Genomic DNA, 24,406 nt, shown 5'->3' on the forward strand with positions numbered 1-24,406 from the left:
AATGTTTAATAGCACAGCCCCCTTAAAAGCTGAAAACACCAATTTGCAGGGAATGTTAAGACAAAAATTGTGAACAAGAGGAAAAATTTTTTTTTCAAAAAGACCTTATAGTTTTTGAGAAAATCGATTTTGAATATTCTTCTTCTGATGAGCCGGTTCTTTTTGTATTGAATTAAATGAATCGATTCATGATTGCCGGCGCCATGCTCCGCGGCTGCACAGTACGCTTTGCCGCTAGCGCGACTGCGCAGCCTATTGCCCGCCTCCCGCCGCGTATCATGCTCCCCAAGTGCAAAGCGTACTGCGCAGCCGCGGAGCATGGCGGCGGCCATCTTAGAGGTGGAATCGATGCGACCCGTTCGGTGGGGTCGGGCCAAGCCATAGGGGAACGGAAAGACCTGCATTGATGGCGGAACGGAGCGGAGGATGGGCAGGACGTCCTCCGTGGATTCTGCTAATAAAAAGGTACAGTGTGATTTTCTTAATTTTTGCCTCGGAAGTCCTTTAAAACGATAAATATAGTTTTAAACAAATATCGGGCAGAAGGGGGCGCCATTATTTAGCCGGCGCCATTTTTCACTGGACGCGTTTACAGCTGTTTCCAACTGCCAAAAAACATGCAGCAGCTACATCACCTGCCAACAGTAAAATGTTCACTGGAGTTCCTCTTTAACAGCACTGTGGAACAGCTGTACACATGCTGTTTTCTTGGCAAAGACAGACGCAAACTATTTTCTCAGGCAACTATTATCTAGCGTCTGTACAAGGCCTGGCTTCACTTTACATAACCTGCCGGAGGACAACACTACATATTACTGCTAACAAAGAAGTTTTTTTAGGACAGAGTCTCCCTCAGGGTGATTGTATTATCTCTGAATCTGTCCATCAAGCAATTGCTCTTCAGTTAAGAGTCCAAATAACCCGGGGGCATTAGTTATGATGCTGACTAAAGACCGAGTATATTTCTCACAACCTAAAAGATAAATATAGGAAGAAAACTCGAGTCAGGGCCCGTTTCCACTATCACGAATCCGCATGCGTTGCCCGCATGCAGATTCGCACAGCCAATACAAGTGAATGGGACTGTTTCCACTTGTCAGTTTTGCTGTGCGTTTTTCTGTGCAGGATTTTTCTGCACGGCAGAGCCCTCAGAATTCGCTTGCATGTGGAATGCAGGCGAATCGCACGCAATGTATTTAATAGGGAAATCGCATGCGTTTTCCCCATGCGTTTTTTGCTGCGAATTCGCACGCGATTTCGCATAGGTACCCATGTTAATTAACACAGGCAGTGACATGGTTAAAATCGCATTACCCTAACCTATGCGAAATCGCATGCAAAATTGCGGCAAAAAACGCATGCGGAATCGCACCCGCAGGCGATTTCGCCTGCGGTGATTTGCCGGCGATTCCGCTACGCTATAGTGGAAACGGGCCCTAAGAGTAAAGCTCTATACATACTAATAATACAAGAGACAAGAATCCCCATTGAAGGTCTGCTACTTCTTAAAGAGACACTGAAGCGAAAAAAAATATATGGTATAATGCATTGGTTGTGTACTATGAATAATTTCTAGAAGATTAGCAGCAAAAAAAATATTCTCATACTTTTATTTTCAGGTATATAGTGTTTTTTCTAACATTGCATCATTCTATAATATGTGCAGATTACACAACACTCAGCACTCAAAATGATTCTTTCAGAGCAGTCTGTGAAGTAATGACCTCTCCTCTGGCAGAGAAAAAGTAAACAGTTCACTTACAGTTGAGATAATAAAAGTCAGATAACAGCCCTCTCCACGACTAACTTAGTCGGAGAGCTTAATGGCTTGTTTGCATAGAGATAACAACTGGAGTTTCTCAACTCTTCCTGTACAGGAAAAAATTAGACTGATGTATCTGATCTTAATGTTTTATTTCTTAGCTGTACTACACATACAAATCATAATATCATCATTTTTTTTCCGCTTCAGTGTCTCTTTAAAAAAAACCTGAACTGAAAATTAAAAGACAAAATAACCATACACAAGTAATACTTACCTCCTGTGTAGTCTACTCCTCAATCTATTTTTCCTCTCCTGTGTCCTGTTTGTCCACTGTGATCAATGGAATTCTCCGACCTCCATTTTGAAAATGGCCATTACCCCATAACAGCTTCCTGGTCAGCACACTGTTAAACTGTAACATCGCCCACTTGAGCTATAGGGAAACATGAACACATCAGTTCTCCTCTCAGCTGTAACTGACAGCAACTGATATATAACTGACAGCAACTGATATATTTCAGTTCTGACAAAATGTTGTCAGAACTGGAAGGGATCACTGTAAGAAGAAAATGGTGAGCTTCTGAGAGGAACTGATGGCAAGGTAACTATGTAATGTTCATTTCAAGTTACCTCGTGTTTATTTTAAATAATTTTACTCAGTACAGGTTCCCTTTAAGTGCATCTTAATTAGCCAATGTTATCACTTCAATGTAGTATAAGAACTTACCAACACAGTCTTATAGCATTCAAAACTTGTCCGTCCTACTACATGGAAGTAATAAAATTGGCCAATCAAGATTGGATGTGTGTACGCACCTAAGATAAATCAAATTACATCTGTATTTAAATAGCCAAATAGAATCCTAGCAAATTAAAATTACAAGGGCACAAATATAGAATCCGTCACTAGAGATGGCCCGAATTGTTCGCTGGCGAGCACTATTCGGCGAAGATCAGGAATTCGTGGCGCTATTCGACCGGACAGATAATCGACCGCAAAAATGCATCGTGTGTACCTAGCATAATATTATGATTGTAGTTTATTCTTTCTTAGCAATCTATCCAAATCGTGGACAAAAAACATGGGCACAATGACCAGACTTCCACTTCACATACAAAGACTGCCTGACACGTGTTTCACGACCAAAAGCCGCTTCCTCAAAGGCACATTGTGTACAAACATCCGTAGAATAGTGAACAATACCACCACGATCTGGAGTTTCAAATGGAGACTGCACTCAGCGGCGATGTCTGCACTCACATGAGTGTGCAGACATGAGTGTGCAGACATCGCCGCTGAGTGCAGTCTCTATTTGAAACTCCAGATCGTGGTGGTATCTTTTGCTATTTTACGGATGTTTGTAAACGGTGTGCCTCTGAGGAAGCGGCCTTTGGTCGCGAAAAACGTGTCAGGCAGTCTTTGTATGTGAAGTGGAAGTCTGTTCTTTGAGCCCATGTTTTTTGTCCACGATTTGGAGAGGTTGCTAAGAAAGAATAAACTACAAGAACTTTGGTTAAAAAAACAAAACAAAAAAAAAACAAAACACTGTTTTGCATGTCTGATATTTGTTATAATTTGATAGGGGTGAACCATACCACAAACTTTTTATCCTGTTTATGATATAATATTATAATGACAGATAAGCACCATTTGAAACTCTTATGCATTGCCTTATCTCTTGTTTTCTCCCGATTCATTTAGAGTGTAAGCTCTCAAGGGCAGGAGGCTATAGATCAATAATAATAATAAAAGGGGCTTGATTCACAAATCGGTGATAACCCAGTTATCACGCCTAAAAGACTTTAGGCGTGATAACCATTGCACCGCGCTGGTGAAAAGCCCCTTATCACACCTAGGGCTTGATTCACAAAGCGGTGCTAACAGTTAGCACGCTGGTGAAAAGCCCTTTATCATGCCTAAACTCAGTTTAGGCATGATAAGTTTAGGCATGCTAAGTTTAGATAAGTGTAGATAGCGTGCAAAGTCCCGCACGCAAAGCAGCGCCATTAAACTCTATGCAAAGTGCACTAGACTTTGCTAGCGCAAAACTTTTGATCAGCTGTGCACTGCGGTGCTAACGCAGTTGGGGCTTGATTCACAAAGCGGTGCTAACAGTTAGCACCCTGGTGAAAAGCCTTTTATCATGCCTAAACTCAGTTTAGGCATGATAAGTTTAGGTGTGATAAGTTTAGGTGTGATAAGTTTAGGCATGATAAGTTTAGGTGTGATAAGTTTAGGCATGCTAAGTTTAAGCGCCAACTGCGTTAGCACCGCAGTGCACAGCTGATCAAAAGTTTTACGCTAGCAAAGACTGGTGCACTTTGTATAAAGTTTAATGGCGCTGCTTTGCGTGCGGGACTATGCAAGCGATCTAAACTTATCTAAACTTAGCATGCCTAAACTTATCACACCTAAACTTATCACACCTAAACTTATCACGCCTAAACTGGCTTTTCACCAGCATGGTGCAATGGTTATCATGCCTAAAGTCTTTTAGGCATGCTAACTGGGTTAGCACCGCTTTGTGAATCGAGCCCTTGGTGCTTAAACTTATCATGCCTAAACTTATCACACCTAAACTTATCATGCCTAAACTTATCACACCTTAACTTATCACACCTAAACTTATCATGCCTAAACTGAGTTTAGGCGTGATAAAGGGCTTTTCACCAGAGTGCTAACTGTTAGCACCGCTTTGTGAATCAGGCCCGATAAGTTTAGGTGTGATAAGTTTAGGCATGCTAAGTTTAAGCGCCAACTGCGTTAGCACCGCAGTGCACAGCTGATCAAAAGTTTTACGCTAGCAAAGACTGGTGCACTTTGTATAAAGTTTAATGGCGCTGCTTTGCGTGCGGGACTTTGCAAGCGATCTAAACTTATCTAAACTTAGCATGCCTAAACTTATCACACCTAAACTTATCACACCTAAACTTATCACGCCTAAACTGGCTTTTCACCAGCATGGTGCAATGGTTATCATGCCTAAAGTCTTTTAGGCATGCTAACTGGGTTAGCACCGCTTTGTGAATCGAGCCCTTAAACTCAGTTTGGGCGTAATAAGTTTAGGCGTGATACGTTTAGACAAGTTTAGATCGCGCGCAAAGTCCTGCGCGCAAAGCAGCCAGCACCATTAAACTCTATGCGATGTTTCACGCGCACCATACTTTGCTAGCGCAAAACTTTTGATCAGCTGTGCACTGCGGTGCTAACCCAGTTGGTGCTATAGTTATCACACCTAGGGCTCGATTCACAAAGCGGTGCTAACCCAGTTAGCATGCCTAAAAGACTTTAGGCATGATAACCATTGCACCATGCTGGTGAAAAGCCAGTTTAGGCGTGATAAGTTTAGGTGTAATAAGTTTAGGTGTGATAAGTTTAGGCATGCTAAGTTTAGATAAGTTTAGATCGCGCACAAAGTCCCGCACGCAAAGCAGCGCCATTAAACTTTATACAAAGTGCACCAGTCTTTGCTAGCGTAAAACTTTTGATCAGCTGTGCACTGCGGTGCTAACGCAGTTGGCGCATAAACTTAGCATGCCTAAACTTATCACACCTAAACTTATCATGCCTAAACTTATCACACCTAAACTTATCACACCTAAACTTATCATGCCTAAACTGAGTTTAGGCATGATAAAGGGCTTTTCACCAGGGTGCTAACTGTTAGCACCGCTTTGTGAATCAAGCCCCTAAAGACATGATTGACAGGATACTTATTAGCAGCAGAAAAATGTATGTCAGATCTGTTGCTGCGATGAAATGGTATAAAATAAAATAAAAAAAAATAAAAAAAAAACAAGAAAAAGTGCATATGAAGTACTACCTGACTATAAAATAATTTTGAATACAGTTATCCTGGTGACAGTCCATCGCTGCCCTCATGCCATGTACCCGGAAAAACTAGTCTTAGCAAATCCCATGAGATTTAATTCATCTTACATCTTTTTTATTACATGCACAGACTTCTGCAAGCCTAGAAAGGGCTGGGAGAGCCAGGCCACACCTTTATTTCCTGATTGGCTGCAGCAAGAGCAGCCTGCTCTATATATGAAGGGTGAATTCTGCAGCTGTTCTGAAGCTCCTGTGACTGACAAGGACAATGGCATTTGAGGTAAGCATGAGCAGCAATAGATGCTGATGGCATTGGGGGATAATGTGGATATAATTATGGGTGTGGTTAATGGTTGGTATAATGTTGCTGGGTGTGGGAAGTGGTGGGTATAATGTTGCTGGGTGTGGGAAGTGGTGGGTATAATGTTGCTGGGTGTGGGTAGTGGTTGGTATAATGTTGCTGGGTGTGGGAAGTGGTGGTATAATGTTGCTGGGTGGGGGTAGTGGTGGGTATAATGTTGCAGGGTGTGGGTAGTGGTGGGTATAATGTTGCTGGGTGTGGTTAGTGGTGGGTATAATGTTGCTGGGTGTGAGTAGTGGTGGGTATAATGTTGCTGGGTGTAGGTAGTGGTGGGTATAATGTTGCTGGGTGTGGGTAGTGGTGAGTATAATGTTGCTGGGTGTGAGTAGTGGTGGTATAATGTTGCTGGGTGTGGGTAGTGGTGGATATAATGTTGCTGGGTGTGGGTAGTGGTGGGTATAGTGTTGCTGGGTGTGGGTAATGGTGGGTATAATGTCGCTGGGTGGGGGTAGTGGTGGGTATAATGTTGCTGGGTGTGGGAAGTGGTGGGTATAATGTTGCTGGGTGTGGGAAGTGGTGGGTATAATGTTGCTGGGTGTGGGTAGTGGTGGATATAATGTTGCTGGGTGTGGGTAGTGGTGGGTATAATGTTGCTGGGTGTGGGTAATGGTGGGTATAATGTCGCTGGGTGGGGGTAGTGGTGGGTATAATGTTGCTGGGTGTGGGAAGTGGTGGGTATAATGTTGCTGGGTGTGGGAAGTGGTGGGTATAATGTTGCTGGGTGTGGGTAGTGGTGGGTATAATGTTGCTGGGTGTGAGTAGTGGTGGTATAATGTTGCTGGGTGGGGGTAGTGGTGAGTATAATGTTGCTGGGTGTGGGTAGTGGTGGGTATAATGTCGCTGGGTGGGGGTAGTGGTGGGTATAATGTTGCTGGGTGTGGGAAGTGGTGGGTATAATGTTGCTGGGTGTGGGAAGTGGTGGGTATAATGTTGCAGAGTGTGGGTAGTGGTGGGTATAATGTTGCTGGGTGTGGGTAGTGGTGGGTATAATGTTGCTGGGTGTGGGAAGTGGTGGGTATAATGTTGCTGGGTGGGGGTAGTGGTGGGTATAATGTTGCAGGGTGTGGGTAGTGGTGGGTATAATGTTGCTGGGTGTGGGAAGTGGTGGGTATAATGTTGCTGGGTGGGGGTAGTGGTAGGTATAATGTTGCTGGGTGTGGGAAGTGGTGGGTATAATGTTGCTGGGTGTGGCTAGTGGTGGGTATAATGTTGCTGGGTGTGGGTAGTGGTGTGTATAATGTCGCTGGGTGGGGGAAGTGGTGGGTATAATGTTGCTGGGTGTGGGTAGTGGTGGGTATAATGTTGCTGGGTGGGGGTAGTGGTGGGTATAATGTTGCTGGGTGTGGGTAGTGGTGGGTATAATGTCGCTGGGTGGGGGTAGTGGTGGGTATAATGTTGCTAGGAGAGGGTAGTGGTGGGTATAATGCTGCTGGGAGAGGGTAGTGGTGGTATATTGTTGCTGGGTGAGGGTAGTGGTGGGTATAATGTTGCTGGGTGGGGGTAGTGGTGGGTATAATGTTGCTGGGTGTGGGTAGTGGTGGGTATAATGTTGCTGGGTGTGGGTAGTGGTGGGTATAATGTTGCTGGGTGGGGGTAGTGGTGGGTATAATGTTGCTGGGTGTGGGTAGTGGTAAGTATAATGTTGCTGGGTGGGAGTAGTAATGGGTATAATGTTGCTGGGTAAGGTTAGTGGTGGGTATAATGTTGCTGGTAGGGGGTAGTGGTGGGTATAATGCTGCTGGGAGAGGGTAGTGGTAGTATAATGTTGCTGGGTGGTGGGTATAATAATGCTGGGTGTGGGTAGTGCTGGGCATATTGTTGCTGGGAGTGGGTAGTGGTGAGTATAATGTTGCTGGGTATGGGTAGTGGTGGGTATAATGTTGCTGGGTGAGGGTAGTGGTGGGTATAATGTTGCTGGGTGAGGGTAGTGGTGGGTATAATGTTGCTAGGTGTGGGTAGTGGTGGGTATAATGTTGCTGGGTGGGGGTAGTGGTGGGTATAATGTTGCTGGGTGTGGGTAGTGGTGGGTATAATGTTGCTAGGTGTGGGTAGTGGTGGGTATAATGTTGCTGGGTGTGGGTAGTGGGTGATATAATGTTGCTTGGTGTGGGTAGTGGTGGGTATAATGTTGCTTGGTGTGGGTAGTGTTGGGTATAATGTCGCTGGGTGGGGGAAGTGGTGGGTATAATGTTGCTGGGTGTGGGTAGTGGTGGGTATAATGTTGCTGGGTGGGGGTAGTGGTGGGTATAATGTTGCTGGGTGAGGTTAGTGGTGGGTATAATGTTGCTGGGAGGGGGTAGTGGTGGGTATAATGCTGCTCGGAGAGGGTAGTGGTGGTATAATGTTGCTGGGTGAGGGTAGTGGTGGGTATAATGTTGCTGGGTGGGGGTAGTGGTGGGTATAATTTTGCTGGGTGTGGGTAGTGGTGGGTATAATGTTGCTGGGTGGGGGTAGTGATGGGTATAATGTTGCTGGGTGTGGCTAGTGGTGGGTATAATGTTGCTAGGTGTGGGTAGTGGTGGGTATAATGTTGCTGGGTGTGGGTAGTGGTGGGTATTATGTTGCTAGGTGTGGGTAGTAGTGGGTATAATGTTGCTAGGTGTGGGTAGTGGTGGGTATAATGTTGCTGGGTGTGGGTAGTGGTGGACATAATGTTGCTGGGTGTGGGTAGTGGTGGATATAATGTTGCTGGGTGAGGGTAGTGGTGGGTATAATGTTGCTGGGTGTGGGTAGTGGTGAGTATAATGTTTCTGGGTGGGGGTAGTGGTGGGTATAATGTTGCTGGGTGTGGCTAGTGGTGGGTATAATGTTGCTGGGTGTGGGTAGTGGTGTGTATAATGTCGCTGGGTGGGGGAAGTGGTGGGTATAATGTTGCTGGGTGGGGGTAGTGGTGGGTATAATGTTGCTGGGTGTGGGTAGTGGTGGGTATAATGTTGCTGGGTGGGGTAGTGGTGGGTATAATGTTGCAGGGTGGGGGTAGTGGTGGGTATAATGTTGCTGGGTGTGGGTAGTGGTGGATATAATGTTGCTGGGTGAGGGTAGTGGTGGGTATAATGTTGCTGGGTGTGGGTAGTGGTGAGTATAATGTTGCTAGGTGGGGGTAGTGGTGGGTATAATGTTGCTGGGTGGGGGTAGTGGTGGGTATAATGTTGCTGGGTGTGGGGGTAGTGGTGGGTATAATGTTGCTGGGTGGGGCTAGTGGTGGGTATAATACTGCTGGGTGGGGGTAGTGGTGGGTATAATGTTGCTGGGTGGGGGAGTGGTGGGTATAATGTTGCTGGGTGGGGGTAGTGGTGGGTATAATGTTGCTGGGTGGGGGTAGTGGTGGGTATAATGTTGCTGGGAGAGGGGTAGTAGTGGGTATAATGTTGATGAGTGTGGGTAGTGGTGGGTATAATGTTGCTGGGTGGGGCTAGTGGTGGGTATAATACTGCTGGGTGTGAGTAGTGGTGGGTATAATGTTGCTGGGTGGGGGTAGTGGTGGGTATAATGTTGCTGGGTGTGGGTAGTGGTGGGTATAATGTTGCTGGGTGTGGGTAGTGGTGGGTATAATGTTGCTGGGTGGGGGTAGTGGTGGGTATAATTTTGCTTGATGTGGGTAGTGGTGGGTATAATGTTGCTGGGTGTAGGTAGTGGTGGGTATAATGTTGCTGGGTGGGGGTAGTGGTGGGTATAATTTTGCTGGGTGTAGGTGGTGGTGGGTATAATGCTGCTGTTTGTGGCTAGTAGTGGGTATAATGTTGCTTGGTGGGGGTAGTGGTGGGTATAATGTTGCTGGGTGTGGGTAGTGGTGGGTATAATGTTGCTGGGTGGGGGTAGTGGTGGTTATAATGTTGCTGGGTGTGGGTAGTGGTGGGTATAATGTTGCTGGGTGGGGGTAGTGATGGGTTTAATGTTGCTGGGTGAGGTTAGTGGTGGGTATAATGTTGCTGGGTGGAGGTAGTGGTGGGTATAATTTTGCTTGATGTGGGTAGTGGTGGGTATAATGTTGCTGAGTGTGGGTAGTGGTGGGTATAATGTTGCTGGGTGGGGGTAGTGGTGGGTATAATTTTGCTGGATGTAGGTGGTGGTGGGTATAATGCTGCTGTTTGTGGCTAGTAGTGGGTATAATGTTGCTGGGTGGGGGTAGTGGTGGGTATAATGTTGCTGGGTGTGGGTAGTAGTGGGTATAATGTAGCTGGGTGTGCTGGTGGATATAGTGTTGCTGGGTATGGGTAGTGGTGGGTATAATGTTACTGGGTGTAGGTAGTGGTGGGTATAATGTTGCTGGGTGGGGGTAGTGGTGGGTATAATGTTGCTGGGTGGTGGTAGTGGTGGGTATATTGTTGCTGGGTGTCTGTAGTGGTGGGTATAATGTTGCTGGGTGGGGGTAGTGATGGGTATAATGTTGCTGGGTGAGGTTAGTGGTGGGTATAATGTTGTTGGGTGGGGGTAGTGGTGGGTATAATGCTGCTGGGAGAGGGTAGTCGTGGTATAATGTTGCTCTGTGGGGGTAGTGGTGGGTATAATGTTGCGGGGTGGTGGTAGTGGTGGGTATAATGTTGCTGGGTGGGGGTAGTGGTGGGTATAATGTTGCTGGGTGGGGGTAGTGGTGGGTATAATGTTGCTGGGTGTGGGTAGTGGTGGGTATAATTTTGCTGGGTGTAGGTGGTGGTGGGTATAATGCTGCTGTTTGTGGCTAGTAGTGGGTATAATGTTGCTTGGTGGGGGTAGTGGTGGGTATAATGTTGCTGGGTGTGGGTAGTGGTGGGTATAATGTTGCTGGGTGGGGGTAGTGGTGGTTATAATGTTGCTGGGTGTGGGTAGTGGTGAGTATAATGTTGCTGGGTGGGGGTAGTGATGGGTTTAATGTTGCTGGGTGAGGTTAGTGGTGGGTATAATGTTGCTGGGTGGAGGTAGTGGTGGGTATAATTTTGCTTGATGTGGGTAGTGGTGGGTATAATGTTGCTGAGTGTGGGTAGTGGTGGGTATAATGTTGCTGGGTGGGGGTAGTGGTGGGTATAATTTTGCTGGATGTAGGTGGTGGTGGGTATAATGCTGCTGTTTGTGGCTAGTAGTGGGTATAATGTTGCTGGGTGGGGGTAGTGGTGGGTATAATGTTGCTGGGTGTGGGTAGTGGTGGGTATAATGTAGCTGGGTGTGCTGGTGGATATAGTGTTGCTGGGTGTGGGTAGTGGTGGGTATAATGTTACTGGGTGTAGGTAGTGGTGGGTATAAAGTTGCTGGGTGGGGGTAGTGGTGGGTATAATGTTGCTGGGTGGTGGTAGTGGTGGGTATATTGTTGCTGGGTGTGGGTAGTGGTGGGTATAATGTTGCTGGGTGGGGGTAGTGATGGGTATAATGTTGCTGGGTGAGGTTAGTGGTGGGTATAATGTTGCTGGGTGGGGGTAGTGGTGGGTATAATGCTGCTGGGAGAGGGTAGTCGTGGTATAATGTTGCTCTGTGGGGGTAGTGGTGGGTATAATGTTGCGGGGTGGTGGTAGTGGTGGGTATAATGTTGCTGGGTGCTGGAAGTGGTGGGTATAATGTTGCTGGGTGGGGGTAGTGGTGGGTATAATGTTGCTGGGTGTGGGTAGTGGTGGGTATAATGTTCCTTGGAGAGGGTAGTGGTGAGTATAATGTTGCTGAGTGTGGGTAGTGGTGAGTATAATGTTGCTGGGTGTGGCTAGTGGTGGGTATAATGATGCTTGGAGTGGGTAGTGGTGTGTATACTCTTTCTGGGTGGGAGTTGTGGTGGGCATAATGTTGCTGGGTGGGGGTAATGGTGGGCATAATGTTGCTGGGTGGGGGTATGGGTGGGTATAATGTTCCTGGGAGAGGGTAGTGGTGAGTATAATGTTGCTGGGTGTGGCTAGTGGTGGGTATAATGCTGCTGGGAGAGGGTAGTGGTGGGTATACTTTTGCTAGGTGGGAGTAGTGGTGGGCATAATGTTGCTGGGTGGGAGTAGTGGTGGGCATAATGTTGCTGGGTGGAGGTAGGGGTGGGTATAATGTTCCTGGGAGAGGGTAGTGGTGGGTATAGTTTTGCTGGGTGTGGCTGGGTGTGGCTGGCTAGTGGTGGCTATAATGCTGCTGGGAAAGGGTAGTGGGGAGTATAACATTGCAGGGTGTGTATTAGTGGGTATAATACGTCTGTGTGTTAAGTGTTGGGTATAATGTTGATGGGTGTAATAGTGGTAGGTGTAGTGTAACAATGTGTGGGTAGCAATGTGTATAATTCTGTTGGCTGTGAGTACTAAAGTGGAAGTTGTAAAGTTTTTCGATGTTGGTGGCAGCCAAGGGAAGTGGGCACTCTGGCTACCTATATGGGAAGTGAGGGGACACCCTGGTTACGTATATGGAAGAGGGCACCCTGACTACCTATATAGTGTGGGTGTGAGCACTCTGGACAGAGGCGTATCTAGAGGGGTGCAGGCATGGCTCTTGCCATGGGCGCCATAGCACCAAGGGCGCCATGCCTGCCACTGTGCTGCAACGCTATGCCTGCCCCTGTGACTCAGATTTCAGATCAGATTAATTCTCTTATCTGGGGAACATGGCTACTTAATTTATATATGTAGGGTGCACTTGGCTTAGTGTTAGAAAAGAGGACAGAGAGGGAATAAGAAGAGATATTTCCAAAAAAGTAACTTCAGCAATATCCCAAGCAAAAAAACATAGGCAACCATAACACATGGACGCGAAAAAGGATGCTGTTTTTAGATGGGAGGGGGGGCGCAATCTCAGTGTTTGCCATAGGCCCTATATTACCCAGATACGCCCCTGACTCTGGATACCTACATACAGTGGGGGGTGCAATTTTTTACACCTTTGCCCTGGGAGCTAAGTAGCTTAGAAACTGCCATGCCTGGAACCCAAGAGTTCCTCAAGGACATGCAGGGGTTCCCTGGCATTTTTCTTCTTCGTGGTGAATTGCCTCAGCTGGCAGGTTGAGAAAGATTCAAAAGTATGTCCCTAACTTCTCAATGTCCTCTCCACTTATTTTGTTCCCCCATCCTGAATTCTAGTATAATGTTGTTCGGTGTAAGTAGTGGAGGTTGTAAGGTTGCTGGGTATGGGTAGTATGGGATATAATCAGAGGCGTAGCTAGGGTTTTCAGCTCCCGGGGACAAAGACAGTTATTGCGCTTTCCTCTGGACAAAATGGGCATGGCCACACAACAGAATGTGGTCAGGGTCATGGGTTGAGCCAAAAGTTATTTAGATATATGTGCCCCCTCACCCCATTCAGATAGCCAGATGTGCCCCTGTAACGATTGCAGAATAGTTTCCGTGGTCAGCGCACAAGATGCGCGCTGACACGGCGGAAATCCTCCACAAGCGTATAATTAACCACTTCGCATCCAGACCTTGTTTTCAACATATTGACCAGAGCAGTTTTGACAGTTTAGCTATGTCCCTATTTAATCAGAAATAACTTTGTCCCTACTTATGACACAGAAATGAAATATATATTGTTTTTTTCAAGACAAACTAGGCTTTCATAGTATGCCATTTTTTCCCTCAAACAATTTTGCTTTCTATGAATTTTAATGGTAAAACAAAGAAAAAAATAGAAAAAACATGTATTTCTCAGTTTTACCAATTCCCGTTTAAAAATAAAAAGTGCTACTGTAGATAAAAAACACACATTTTGTTTGGCTGTTTCTACTGTTTATCACAAAACTTAGATTATGTTCCTGTCACAATTTATGGTGAAGATATTTGATTCTGAAATAATGCTACAGAGTGTGTTTTTCACTATGAATGAGAAAATAAAAGTATTTTTAATGGTAAAAATCAATGTCATTAGCTCAGGAAACTTATATTCCCGTTCACCAATTAGTCCTGCATCAGATAGTGCCAGAAATGTGCACAGGAGCAAGCCCAATCCTGCACAATACTGCTTCAATACAGGTCAGTAGGTTCTACTGACCTGTGGCTTAGATGAAGTCCCAGAGGACGTATATCTACTGACCTGTGGACGAAGTGGTTAAGGTAGAACCCAGGTTAGGTGCTATGCACCTGTAGAGGGCAATTCCCACCAGCAGATGTAGCTGTGGAGTGCAGACGAGCACAGCTTCTACATGGCCACAGATGCCAGATGGGAATTGTACAGATAAAGGCAAAGTTGGGAACGATAGCCCTCTAAGAGAGAGAGAGCACAGAGACAGACTAAATGTGTACCCACCAAACTAGTCGCCACCCAGCGACGGTGAACACACATCAGCAGAAACAAAGTATGAACGCAATCGCGAGAGAGGCGATTGTCAGAAGTGACACAAGACCGAATCAAGACAGAGCACAAGAGTAGCAAAGGCACAGCAAACAACAATGAGAGATAAGGAAAATAACAAACGCTAGCTAAACGCGAACACCGCACTCATTCGCAACAGCGAACGCGTTTACGGCGCGGTCTCCGCACGATAAGCGCAACAGAGACAAGCACGCCACCCTAACTAACCAATGACACACAAACCCGAAATAGAGAACGCGAGCGCTTGCTTACGGTTACCTCACCGAGCCTACAGCAAGCGTTCGTATCAGACAAGACAGAGAGAAGGAGCAGCCAGCAGCAACCGCAGCTCTGGCCTACACTCCCAGAAAGAGTTCAGAAGGAACCACCGCTGCTACCGCTAGAGCGAGTGCGATCCAGACAGACAAACGAACAGAAACAGGAATAGGTCAGATAAGATCCATCGCTCTTCCGCCAGAGCGAGTGCGATCCGGGTTCAGGGACAGGAGAGGAAGGATCCACTGCTCTTTCCGCCAGAGCAAGTGTGAACCAAGTACAGGAACAGGCTTAGCAGGATCCACTGCTCTTTCCGCCAGAGCAAGTGTGATCCGAGTATAGGAATAGGCTTAGCAGGATCCATTGCTCTTTCCGCCAGAGCAAGTGCAATCCAGGCAGATAAACAGATGGGGCTACCAGTAGCAACCACTGCTCTGGTTAGCACCCCAGACAGACAGAACGATTTCCTGTCGACCACCGCTGGCGACAGAACAATCGCAGCAAAGAGGCAACACAGACAAAACAGATAAAGCAACCTGACTTGCACTAGAGGAGCTGCCTAGTGCAGTCCCAAGAATAACTCTAAGATAACTTTAGCAAACAAACAGGGCTGATACTCTAGGAGAGTTCATCAGTAACAAACCATGAAGGATGACCAGCAAAGGATTCTGGGAGAACCTGGCTTTTATAATGCCAGCCTTCAGAGGAGGCAGCTAGGCGATTTGCATAACAAATGTATGCAAATCCCTCAGCAGCAGAGCAGGTCAGGAACTTACAAAGAAAAGACAGGTCTCTCTTCCAGAGACCTGCAGCCCACAGACTAGAGGAATGGTCAAACAGCTGTCTGCCTGTGCAGCCAGCTGAGCAGATCATTACAGCCCCCCTTTAAATAGCCAAATGTATGCCCCTTTAGTTAGCCAAATGTGCTCCCTTCACCGTTTAGATAGCCAGATGTGCCCCCTTTAGATGGCCTTATTCTGCTGCTGTTAACACTTCTGCAGAGGAAGGGAGAGAAGCAGGAGCACTTCAGGCAGCCAGCGAGCCACCTCCCGTGCTGAGCGCCCTCACAGTGCTGCGCCCAGGGACATATGCCCCCCTGTGCCCACCCATAGCTACTCCTCTGGATATAATATAGCAAGGTGTGAGTATAATGTTGTTAGATGTAAGTAGTGGGGGGTGTAATGTTGCTGGGTGTGGGTAGTGGGAGATATAATATAGCAAGGCATTCATAGCTCTCAACTGTCCCTCTTTTAGAGGGACTGTCCCTTTTTAGGATCCAAATTCCACTGTCCCTCTTTTTTCCTTATTTGTCCCTCTTTCAGGGCTCGTATAGATTTTTGCAAATATATGTATTTTTCTACTGAACAATGTGTTTAACTGACTCTAAACTTTATTCCTATCATTTAAATGTATATATTTCTAATTTTCAAATGTTAAAATGAAAGAAAACTACTGATGATAGAAAGGACCAGCGTGGTCTGAATGCTAAAACTACATCTTTTGCTCATGAATTATTTGTGATATTTATGATAAGGGGTGTGGTTAGGATGTGGCAGGGGCATGTCTTAAAGGACACACAAGGTGGCATGCGACATGATGAGATAGACACACAAATTACTAGGCTGTGTTTTTTTCTTTCTCTGTCTGAAAAAGTTAAACAACAGGTATGCAAGTGACAGTTTCTGGCGGGTCAGGACCGGGTTGGACTGGGTCAGACTATAGCATAACCCCTTACTGATAAGTAATTACATCCATAAAATACTTTCCTGTCAGTAAATGGCTTCTAAGAGCAGGAAAGAGATAAAAAGTGTCAATAATTTATAAATTTGAGCTCTGGCACACTTCAATGAAGATGTCATTGAGCAGAGACAATGAAACAGTAAATACGTAAAAACTAGATTTTGTAACGATCGGAGACAGATACGGAATCCAATGAACAGGCAGGGTTGGCAACGGAGAATCAGAATAGCAAGGTACAGAATCAGGAGGCAAATACAGAGTCCAGGAATGAGCAGAGTTTGGCAACAGGATATCAGAAATAGCAAGGTACAGAATCAGAGTTCAGGAGGATAGTCAGGCAAGCAGAAGGTCATAACAAATAATACAGTTCAATTCCTAACGCTAAGGTGTGAGCTCCGTGATCATCAACACCTTTGGAAACTATTCTAGAACACAGATACTGACAAGGTCTGAGTGCTACCACGTAGTGATCGCAACGCCAGACACCAGAGAACTGACCAGCACCCAGTATATATACATCAGCGCTTCCAGCGCCTCCCCTAAGTGCTGGACCAATGAAAAGTGGTGGAAATGTCAGCTGACCTTCTTCTGGCTGTCATATAAACTCTGCCTCTCAGCGCGCGCGCGTCATTCTGAACCTGTGTGGACTATCAGTCCCAGCCACACCAGTCACGCTTTGCAATGTCTCTCCTGGCCTGCACGCGGGGTGAGCCGCACCGCTATCAGCAAATGCGGTGGCCTCCCCGCACCTGGTCAGACTGTCAGTAGCAGGCCTGTGCGCGCAAACCGCCACGTCAGACACGACGGTTTCTCCGCGTTCCGCTTTGCCAGCCGTGGAAACAGCCGCCTCATCCTGCGTCCATGCGGCGGCTTTTCCGCGTTTCTTCACAGATTTAAAATATAAAATAAAACTGTGGGTTATCTAAAAAAAGGTCATTTTTAGGAGAAAGAGGATAGATACAATTGTTTTTCTCATCAGTTTATTTTCACCTCGGATGTCCTTTAACCTTCTTGGCGGTATGGACGAGCTTAGCTCGTCCATGACCGCTAGAGGGCGCCGCTCAGTCCCTGCTGGGACGATTTTAATAAATTTTTTAGCTGGGGGGGACGATCGTCGCCGAGGCGCCGCTACCCGTTGCGTAAGGCCCCCCCTCCCGAGACCCCTGCGCAGCCTGGCCAATCAGTGCCTGGCAGCGCTGCGGGGTGGATCGGGACTCCCGATGACGTCACGACGTTGCCATGACGACGGGGGAAGCCCTCCAAGAAATCCCGTTCAGAGCGGGATTTCCGGATGGGCTAATGCGCCAGAAGCGATCGGAAAGGTGAGTAAGATGCCGTCGGGAGGGGGGAATCATGTAGCTAGCGCTAGGCTAGCTACATGGTTTAAAAAAAAAAAAATACTGCTGCGCTGCCACCCTGACGATCTTAATAGAACGCCAGGGTGGTTAAAGTGTCTCTCTTTCTTATCTCAAATGTTGGGAAGTATGCAAGGTGTTGTTTGATTTAAGTGGCAGATGGTGTAATGTTGTTCAGTGTGGGTAGTGTTGGATATAATATAGCATGGTGTGGGTATAATAATGTTGTTTGGTATAAGTAGTGGGGGGTGTAATGTTGCTAGGTGTGGGTAGTGGTGGATATAATATAGCAGGATGTCGGATTCGGCATATTGTGGTTTGATGTATGGGCAGCACGGTGGCGTAGTAGTAGTTAGCGCCCTTGCCTTGCAGTGCTGGGTCCCTGGTTCGAATCCCAGCCAGGTCAACATCCGCAAGGAGTTTGTATGTTCTCCCCGTGTCCGCGTGGGTTTCCTCCGGACACTCCAGTTTCCTCCCACATCCCAAAAACATACAGATAAGTTAATTGGCTTCCCCCTAAATTGGCCCTAGACTACCATACATACACTACACGATACATACGACTAAGGTAGGGAATAGATTGTGAGCTCCTCTGAGGGACAGTTAGTGACAAGACTATATTCTCTGTACAGTGCTGCATAAGATGTCGGCGCTATATAAATACTAAATAATAATAAAAAAATAATAATAATGTAAGTGGTGGAGGGTGTGCACAAAAGTTATATCCCTCTAAGGTCGGAATCTGGATTTGAAATAAATTTGTTAGATAATACTAATGGTCAATACTTTTGCCAGTGCCCTTGCTTCACTGTTGTACTGCATCATATTAAACAACATGCAAGGATAATAATTCTCACCTTCTATCTTCAACAGGGCGCGGTCGTGACCAATCTCCACCTGAAACCCAGACAGGGTGTAAGAGTGAAGGGGTTCATTGCTGAGGACTGTAAAGTGTACGTTTGCCATATACTTTTATACAGGTTACAGAAATCTCGATTTTTTTGTTTTTTATTAAACAACAACAAACAACATTTGCAAAGCGCTTGAGCAGGGCTCAGACCAGTATTTGGTTGATTGGTAAATTGTGGTACAGAGGAAGAATTCTACAAATCTGCAAATGCCAGGTTAAACACGCGGCTTTTCAGTCTAGATGTGAACAACTCCAGGGATGGGGCTGTCTTTGCTGGGTGTGGTAGGGAGTTCCAAAGGGTAAGGGCAGCATGACAGAAAGCTCTGGCTCCAAAGATTTTGAGGAGCACTCTGGGGGTGACCAAGTTTATGGATCCTGTTGATCTGAGGTTGGGAGAGGTGTGGTGAAGTTTCAGCAAGTCCTTCATGTGTCCAGCAAACAGCTTTAAACAGTACTCTCTCATCTTTTTACTCTACAGTGGGTTGCAAAAGTATTCGGCCCCCTTTAGGTTTTCCACATTTTGTCATATTACTGCCACAAACATGAATCAATTTTATTGGAATTCCACATGAAAGATCAACACAAAGTGGTGTACACATGAGAAGTGGAACAAAAATCATACATGATTCCAAACATTTTTTACAAATAAATAACTGCAAAGTGGTGTGTGCATAATTATTCGGCCCCCTTTGATCTGAGTGCAGTCAGTTCCCTATAGACATTGCCTGATGAGTGCTAATGACTAAATAGAGTGCACCTGTGTATAATCTAATGTCAGTACAAATACAGCTGCTCTGTGAAGGCCTCAGAGGTTGTCTAAGAGAATATTGGGAGCAACAACACTGTGAAGTCCATAGAACACACAAGACAGGTCCAAGACAGGTCAGGGATCAAGTTATTGAGAAATTTAAAGCAGGCTTAGGCTACAAAAAGATTTCCAAAGCCTTGAACATCCCAAGGAGCACTGTTCAAGCGATCATTCAGAAATGGAAGGAGTATGGCACAACTGTCAACCTACCAAGACAAGGCCGTCCACCTAAACTCACAGGCCGAACAAGGAGAGCGCTCATCAGAAATGCAGTCAAGAGGCCCATAGTGACTCTGGATGAGCTGCAGAGATCTACAGCTCAGGTGGGAGACTCTGTCCATAGGTCAACTATTAGTCATGCACTGTACAAAGTTGGCCTTTATGGAAGAGTGGCAAGAAGAAAGGCATTGTTAACAAAAAGCATAAGAAGTCCTGTTTGCAGTTTGCCACAAGCCATGTGGGGGACACAGCAACCATGTGGAAGAAGGTGCTCTGGTCAGATGAGACCAAAATGGAACTTTTTGGCCAAAATGCAAAACACTATGTGTGGCAGAAAACTAACACTGCACATCACTCTGAACACACCATCCCCACTGTCAAAAATGGTGGTGGCAGCATCATGCTCTGGGTTTGCTTCTCTTCAGCAGGGACAGGGAAGCTGGTCAGAGTTGATAGAAAGATGGATGGAGCCAAATACAGGGCAATCTTGGAAGAAAACCTCTTGGAGTCTGCAAAAGACATGAGACTGGGGTGGAGGTTCACCTTCCAGCAGGACAACGACCCTAAACATAAAGCCAGGGCAACAATGGAATGGTTTAAAACGAAACATATCCATGTGTTAGAACGGCTAAGCCAAAGTCCAGATCTAAATCCAATCGAGAATCTGTGGCAAGATCTTAAAACTGCTGTTCACAAACGCTGTCCATCTAATCTGACTGAGCTGGAGCTGTTTTGCAAAGAAGAATGGGCAAGGATTTCAGTCTCTAGATGTGCAAAGCTGGTAGAGACAAATCTAATTTTTATCAGTATAAGCTGATGATAGGGAGGGGCTGATCTTTCTGATCAGTTTTTTATGAATGGTGTAGGATGGATTGTCAATTTCTTGATTTATAGACCTAAGCAATTTTTTCAGAATTTTGAATCTTTTTTTCCCCTAAATGGGTGTCATAACAGGAAACAGTAAATTCAGGCACATGAGGCAAGTGGACAAAAAGGGCGATGCCATAGACTGCCATATTAATTATCGTTTGACGGGCGCCCACTGGGCAAAAAGGGCGCCCGCGTAAAATAACGTTTTATCATTACATTTTTTGCTAATTTATGTTTTCCACATTTCCCCACGATCATTGTCGTTAACATATTAAAATTTTATCTCTTACTGTTTGTAAAACATTATTATTCACAAAATAAAGCAATCAGTACGTAACGTAAGTTGTAATATATTTTATCCTTTACTGTTTTTAAAACATTATTCTCCACACAATAAAGCGATCACTAAGGGGGGTCTTAGGTTTAGGCACGACCAGGGGGTCTTAGGTTTAGGCACCATCAGGGGGGGTCTTAGGTTTAGGCACCATCAGGGGGGCATCTTAGGTTTAGGCACCACCAGGGGGGTCTTAGGTTTAGGCACCACCAGGGGGGGTCTAGGGGTTAGGGGTAGGTACAGGGAGGGTTCTGTACGAGAGTAGGGTTAGGTATAGTTTTAGTAAAATTTTAGTAATATTTACTAATGTTTTTCCACACTTATTACGAACTTAGTTATATTTAAATCATCGTTATAAACAATATTTTCAGATTTTATTATAAGAAGAAACAATAAATGAATGTTATTCACAATAATATACAATTGCAACGATTAAACATATATTATCGTTTTTTTTAAGAAACGTAATTATAAGTTTCACTTTTGAAACAGGGAAGATTAACGTTTTCACAGTTGCCGATTTCATACACATTATTTAATGATTTATACATTTGTAAAACATTATTTTTAAACGAAATACAGCACAATATTTTTTATAAACGCTATTGGTGCTTATCGTTTACACCCCGCACCCTTTTTTCCCGACACCCTTTTTTGACGCACATGTCATAACAGGTGTTGGCTACATTGGTCAGATTTCTCAAATATTACAATCAAAAAAATTGATTGTTATTCTCGAATTGAAAAGAAATACAAAATTTGTATGGTGTGTGGCCACTAGCAATGAGCAAGAAATGTTGTGCTGACCTTAGCAATTAATATCAAAGCTCCATATGTGCTATCGTCACCAAAATTGCTACGTATGTTAAGGGGAATTGGGCAAGTCAAAAAATTTTTTTTGCAAAAAGACCTTGTAGTTTTTGTGAAATAAGTGTTAGCACTAGCATTGTTACAGAGTCTAGCCCAAGATGCTGGCTTACTGAACAGGAACAGCTGAAATTCAATCCAAGGTCACCTGTGTCAAAGGCAGAGCCCAGAACCATTACATTATCCAGCCACTGTTCTATATTATAAATGCTTTTCAAAAATTCCTTGATGCTTTTTAAGGGGCCCTGAGCACTCGTTAAAAATGAAATTGTGACTTACTTGGGTCTTCCTCCAGCCCCCCGTAGGCCGCAAGGTCCCCTGGTGTTCGCCTGGCTCCTCTCCCGGTCCCGGCTGGCAGCTCTGTTATGGTACAACCTCAGCCTGAAGTTGTCAGGCCTGCTTCCTGATTTGCCGATCTGCGACATCACCCCGGCCAGCATGAGAGTCCTACGCATGCGCAGTTCAATATTAGAGATGGTGCATAGCCAGTTGGTGTGATGACCCGGGTCGGCAAAGCAGGCCTGAGTTGTCATGTCATTTTTTTTTTCATTTCAATACTTAATATAATTGACCATGACAACTTCAAGTACCCCCTGAGCCCAACTTAAAGGGGAACTTCAGCCTAAACAAACATACTGTTACTAAGTTACATTAGTTATGTTAATTAGAATAGATAGGTAATATAATCTTTTACCCACCCTGTTTTAGAAGAACAGGCAAATGTGTGTGATTCATGGGGGCTGCCATCTTTGTCATGGGGGCAGCCATCTTTTTGGTTGAAAGGAGGTGACAGGGAGCATGAGACACAGTTCCAACTGTCCTGTGTCCTGATAAGCTGCACACACTAAGCTTCAAATGTCAAATTCAAAATGTCAAAAAAAAAATTGCGCTAAAACAGCAGAACGAGGACAACAACAACAGAAATCCCATCATGCTTTGCACAGCATAAGGGGAAAACTACCCGGGCAGTTTTCTTCTGTGCAGCTAAAAATGAGGCTTGTATAAGAGAAACAAAGTTCAGATGCTGTGAAACTGTTAAAGAAACACCAGGCCTTTTCAGTGCTGCTGAGTCGATTTTTAGTCTGGAGGTTCACTTTAAGCACCCTGTGGGGTACAGGTACCATGTGTTGAGAGCCTAGGTTCTACAGTACAGATCTGTCATATGCGAAGATAAGATCGGTAAAGTATGAGGTGTTCTTGTGCATCGCACTCTGAAGGTGTCACTGTGCAGGAGACAGTTGTCATTTATGACTGAAGTGATGATCAGGGCCAGGCCGAGGCAGAGGCGAGAGAGGCTCCAGCCTCAGGGCGTAGTGTAGGCAGGGGCGCACAACTCCCTCAGCTTTCTTTCCCCTATTGTGCTTGAAGCAGAGAGAAATGAGAAGGGGATACATGGCAGTGACTGCAAGCCATATACTTAGAGATTAAGGTGTTGGGAGTCCTGGGCCGCCTTTTAGTCTAATAGCAATCAGTGTGTGACGGCTGGGGTGGGAGGGTGGGAGGGGTGGAGGGGCGCACTTTGGTGACCCGCCTTCGGTGCTGGAAGACCTTGTCCCGGCTCTGGTGATGATAAATTGGCTATGTTATTAAAGTTTAGGTTTATTTGATGTCTGATCAGTATCATGTCAGAGGCAGGCATCACAGGAGCCTATAGGCACAGATGTCCTGGCACCCTAGACTTCTCCCTCCATCAACCTACAAACACCCACCGAAACGCACTGCAAGTGTGCTGGCTGTCCCAGCTATCACTTCTCCCTTTCTTCCCATGCCCATCAAAGATATCTACGGGTGTTCCTTCACATTAGGTAGCCAGAGGTAGTGAGATCTTGTCAGTGGAATGCCGAGAGGCGAGAGCTGGGTGAGTAACCTCTCATTTATGCTCTTCTTGGGGCTGTGCATAGGGAAGGAGAGAGAGAGGCCCTAATGGAGAGGAGTAAGCCACCTTTCCATCATCAGGCATGTGCCTACAGTGCCTTATGGTAAATCCGGCCCTGGTCTGAGGCATAGCTGCTTTTATGTTTCACATAATGGAGCATATGAGGGATGGACATAATTGACTCAGTGCAGTGACTGCTCATTCTTTATTTTCAGTTTTTCCATAAATTTGGGGAAAGATGCTAACAGCTTTGCCGTACACTGTAATCCTCGATTCGACCATTGCGGAGACATCAAAAAATTAATCCTCAATTCACTGCAGGATGGTGTTTGGGGCGCAGAACTGAAGAAAGATGCCTTCCCCTTCCAGCAGGGGGCAGAGACTTCGGTAAGTTTACACGCTGGAAAAATAAAGTATGAGGGGAGTGAGAACTTTGTTTACAATACAGCCAGGACTGTCTCCCAGAGGCTCTCAGTGTTGATGATACTGGCAGATGCTGTTTACTCCTATCTGTTATTGCCTGATGAAGCGGGTCTGTACCCCGCGAAATGCATTGCACTTTGGAGTATCCAATAAAATAGTTTTGACTTACATTACCAGTACATACTACACTATATTGGGCACTTGGTGTTCTCTCTTTTTCTCGTCACTACACAAACAGCTGTTTGCGGTGCGTTACACAGTGAGTTTGGTCTGTCAGTGTGAAGCAGTACACTAATTACACTACCTGATTGATATATACACATGCAAGATGTTTTAAAGCACTTTAGGCCTCCAATTTAGCATGCAATGTGATTTCTGCCCTTAAACCACTGCTGTGCATCAAATCCAGATTTTTCCCCGGGACTTTTGGCGTGTATCACACTCCGCCATGCCCCCCTCCAGGTGTTAGACCCCTTGAAACATCTGTTCCATTACTTTTCTGGCCATCATAAATGTTTCTAGCTTTCAAAGTTCGCCTCCCTGTGAAATGGGGCTC

The 24,406-nt window shown here is 45.6% G+C and overlaps 1 protein-coding gene across 1 annotated transcript in view; it reads left to right on the forward strand.

Annotated features, from left to right (window-relative positions):
- Positions 1-401: 401 nt before the first annotated feature.
- LOC137531602 (galectin-1-like) overlaps positions 402-24,406 on the forward strand; it is a 36,797-nt gene continuing 12,792 nt past the window's right edge. Inside the window, exons 1-4 of the mRNA XM_068251546.1 lie at positions 402-465; positions 5,728-5,877; positions 18,417-18,496; positions 23,643-23,814. Coding sequence (XP_068107647.1) covers positions 5,866-5,877; positions 18,417-18,496; positions 23,643-23,814 — 264 coding nt within the window. The 5' untranslated portion in view covers positions 402-465; positions 5,728-5,865. The remainder of the gene's footprint in view (positions 466-5,727; positions 5,878-18,416; positions 18,497-23,642; positions 23,815-24,406) is intronic.

Source organism: Hyperolius riggenbachi, chromosome 9, assembly GCF_040937935.1.
Source record: "Hyperolius riggenbachi isolate aHypRig1 chromosome 9, aHypRig1.pri, whole genome shotgun sequence".
Taxonomy (NCBI): Eukaryota; Metazoa; Chordata; class Amphibia; order Anura; family Hyperoliidae; genus Hyperolius; species Hyperolius riggenbachi.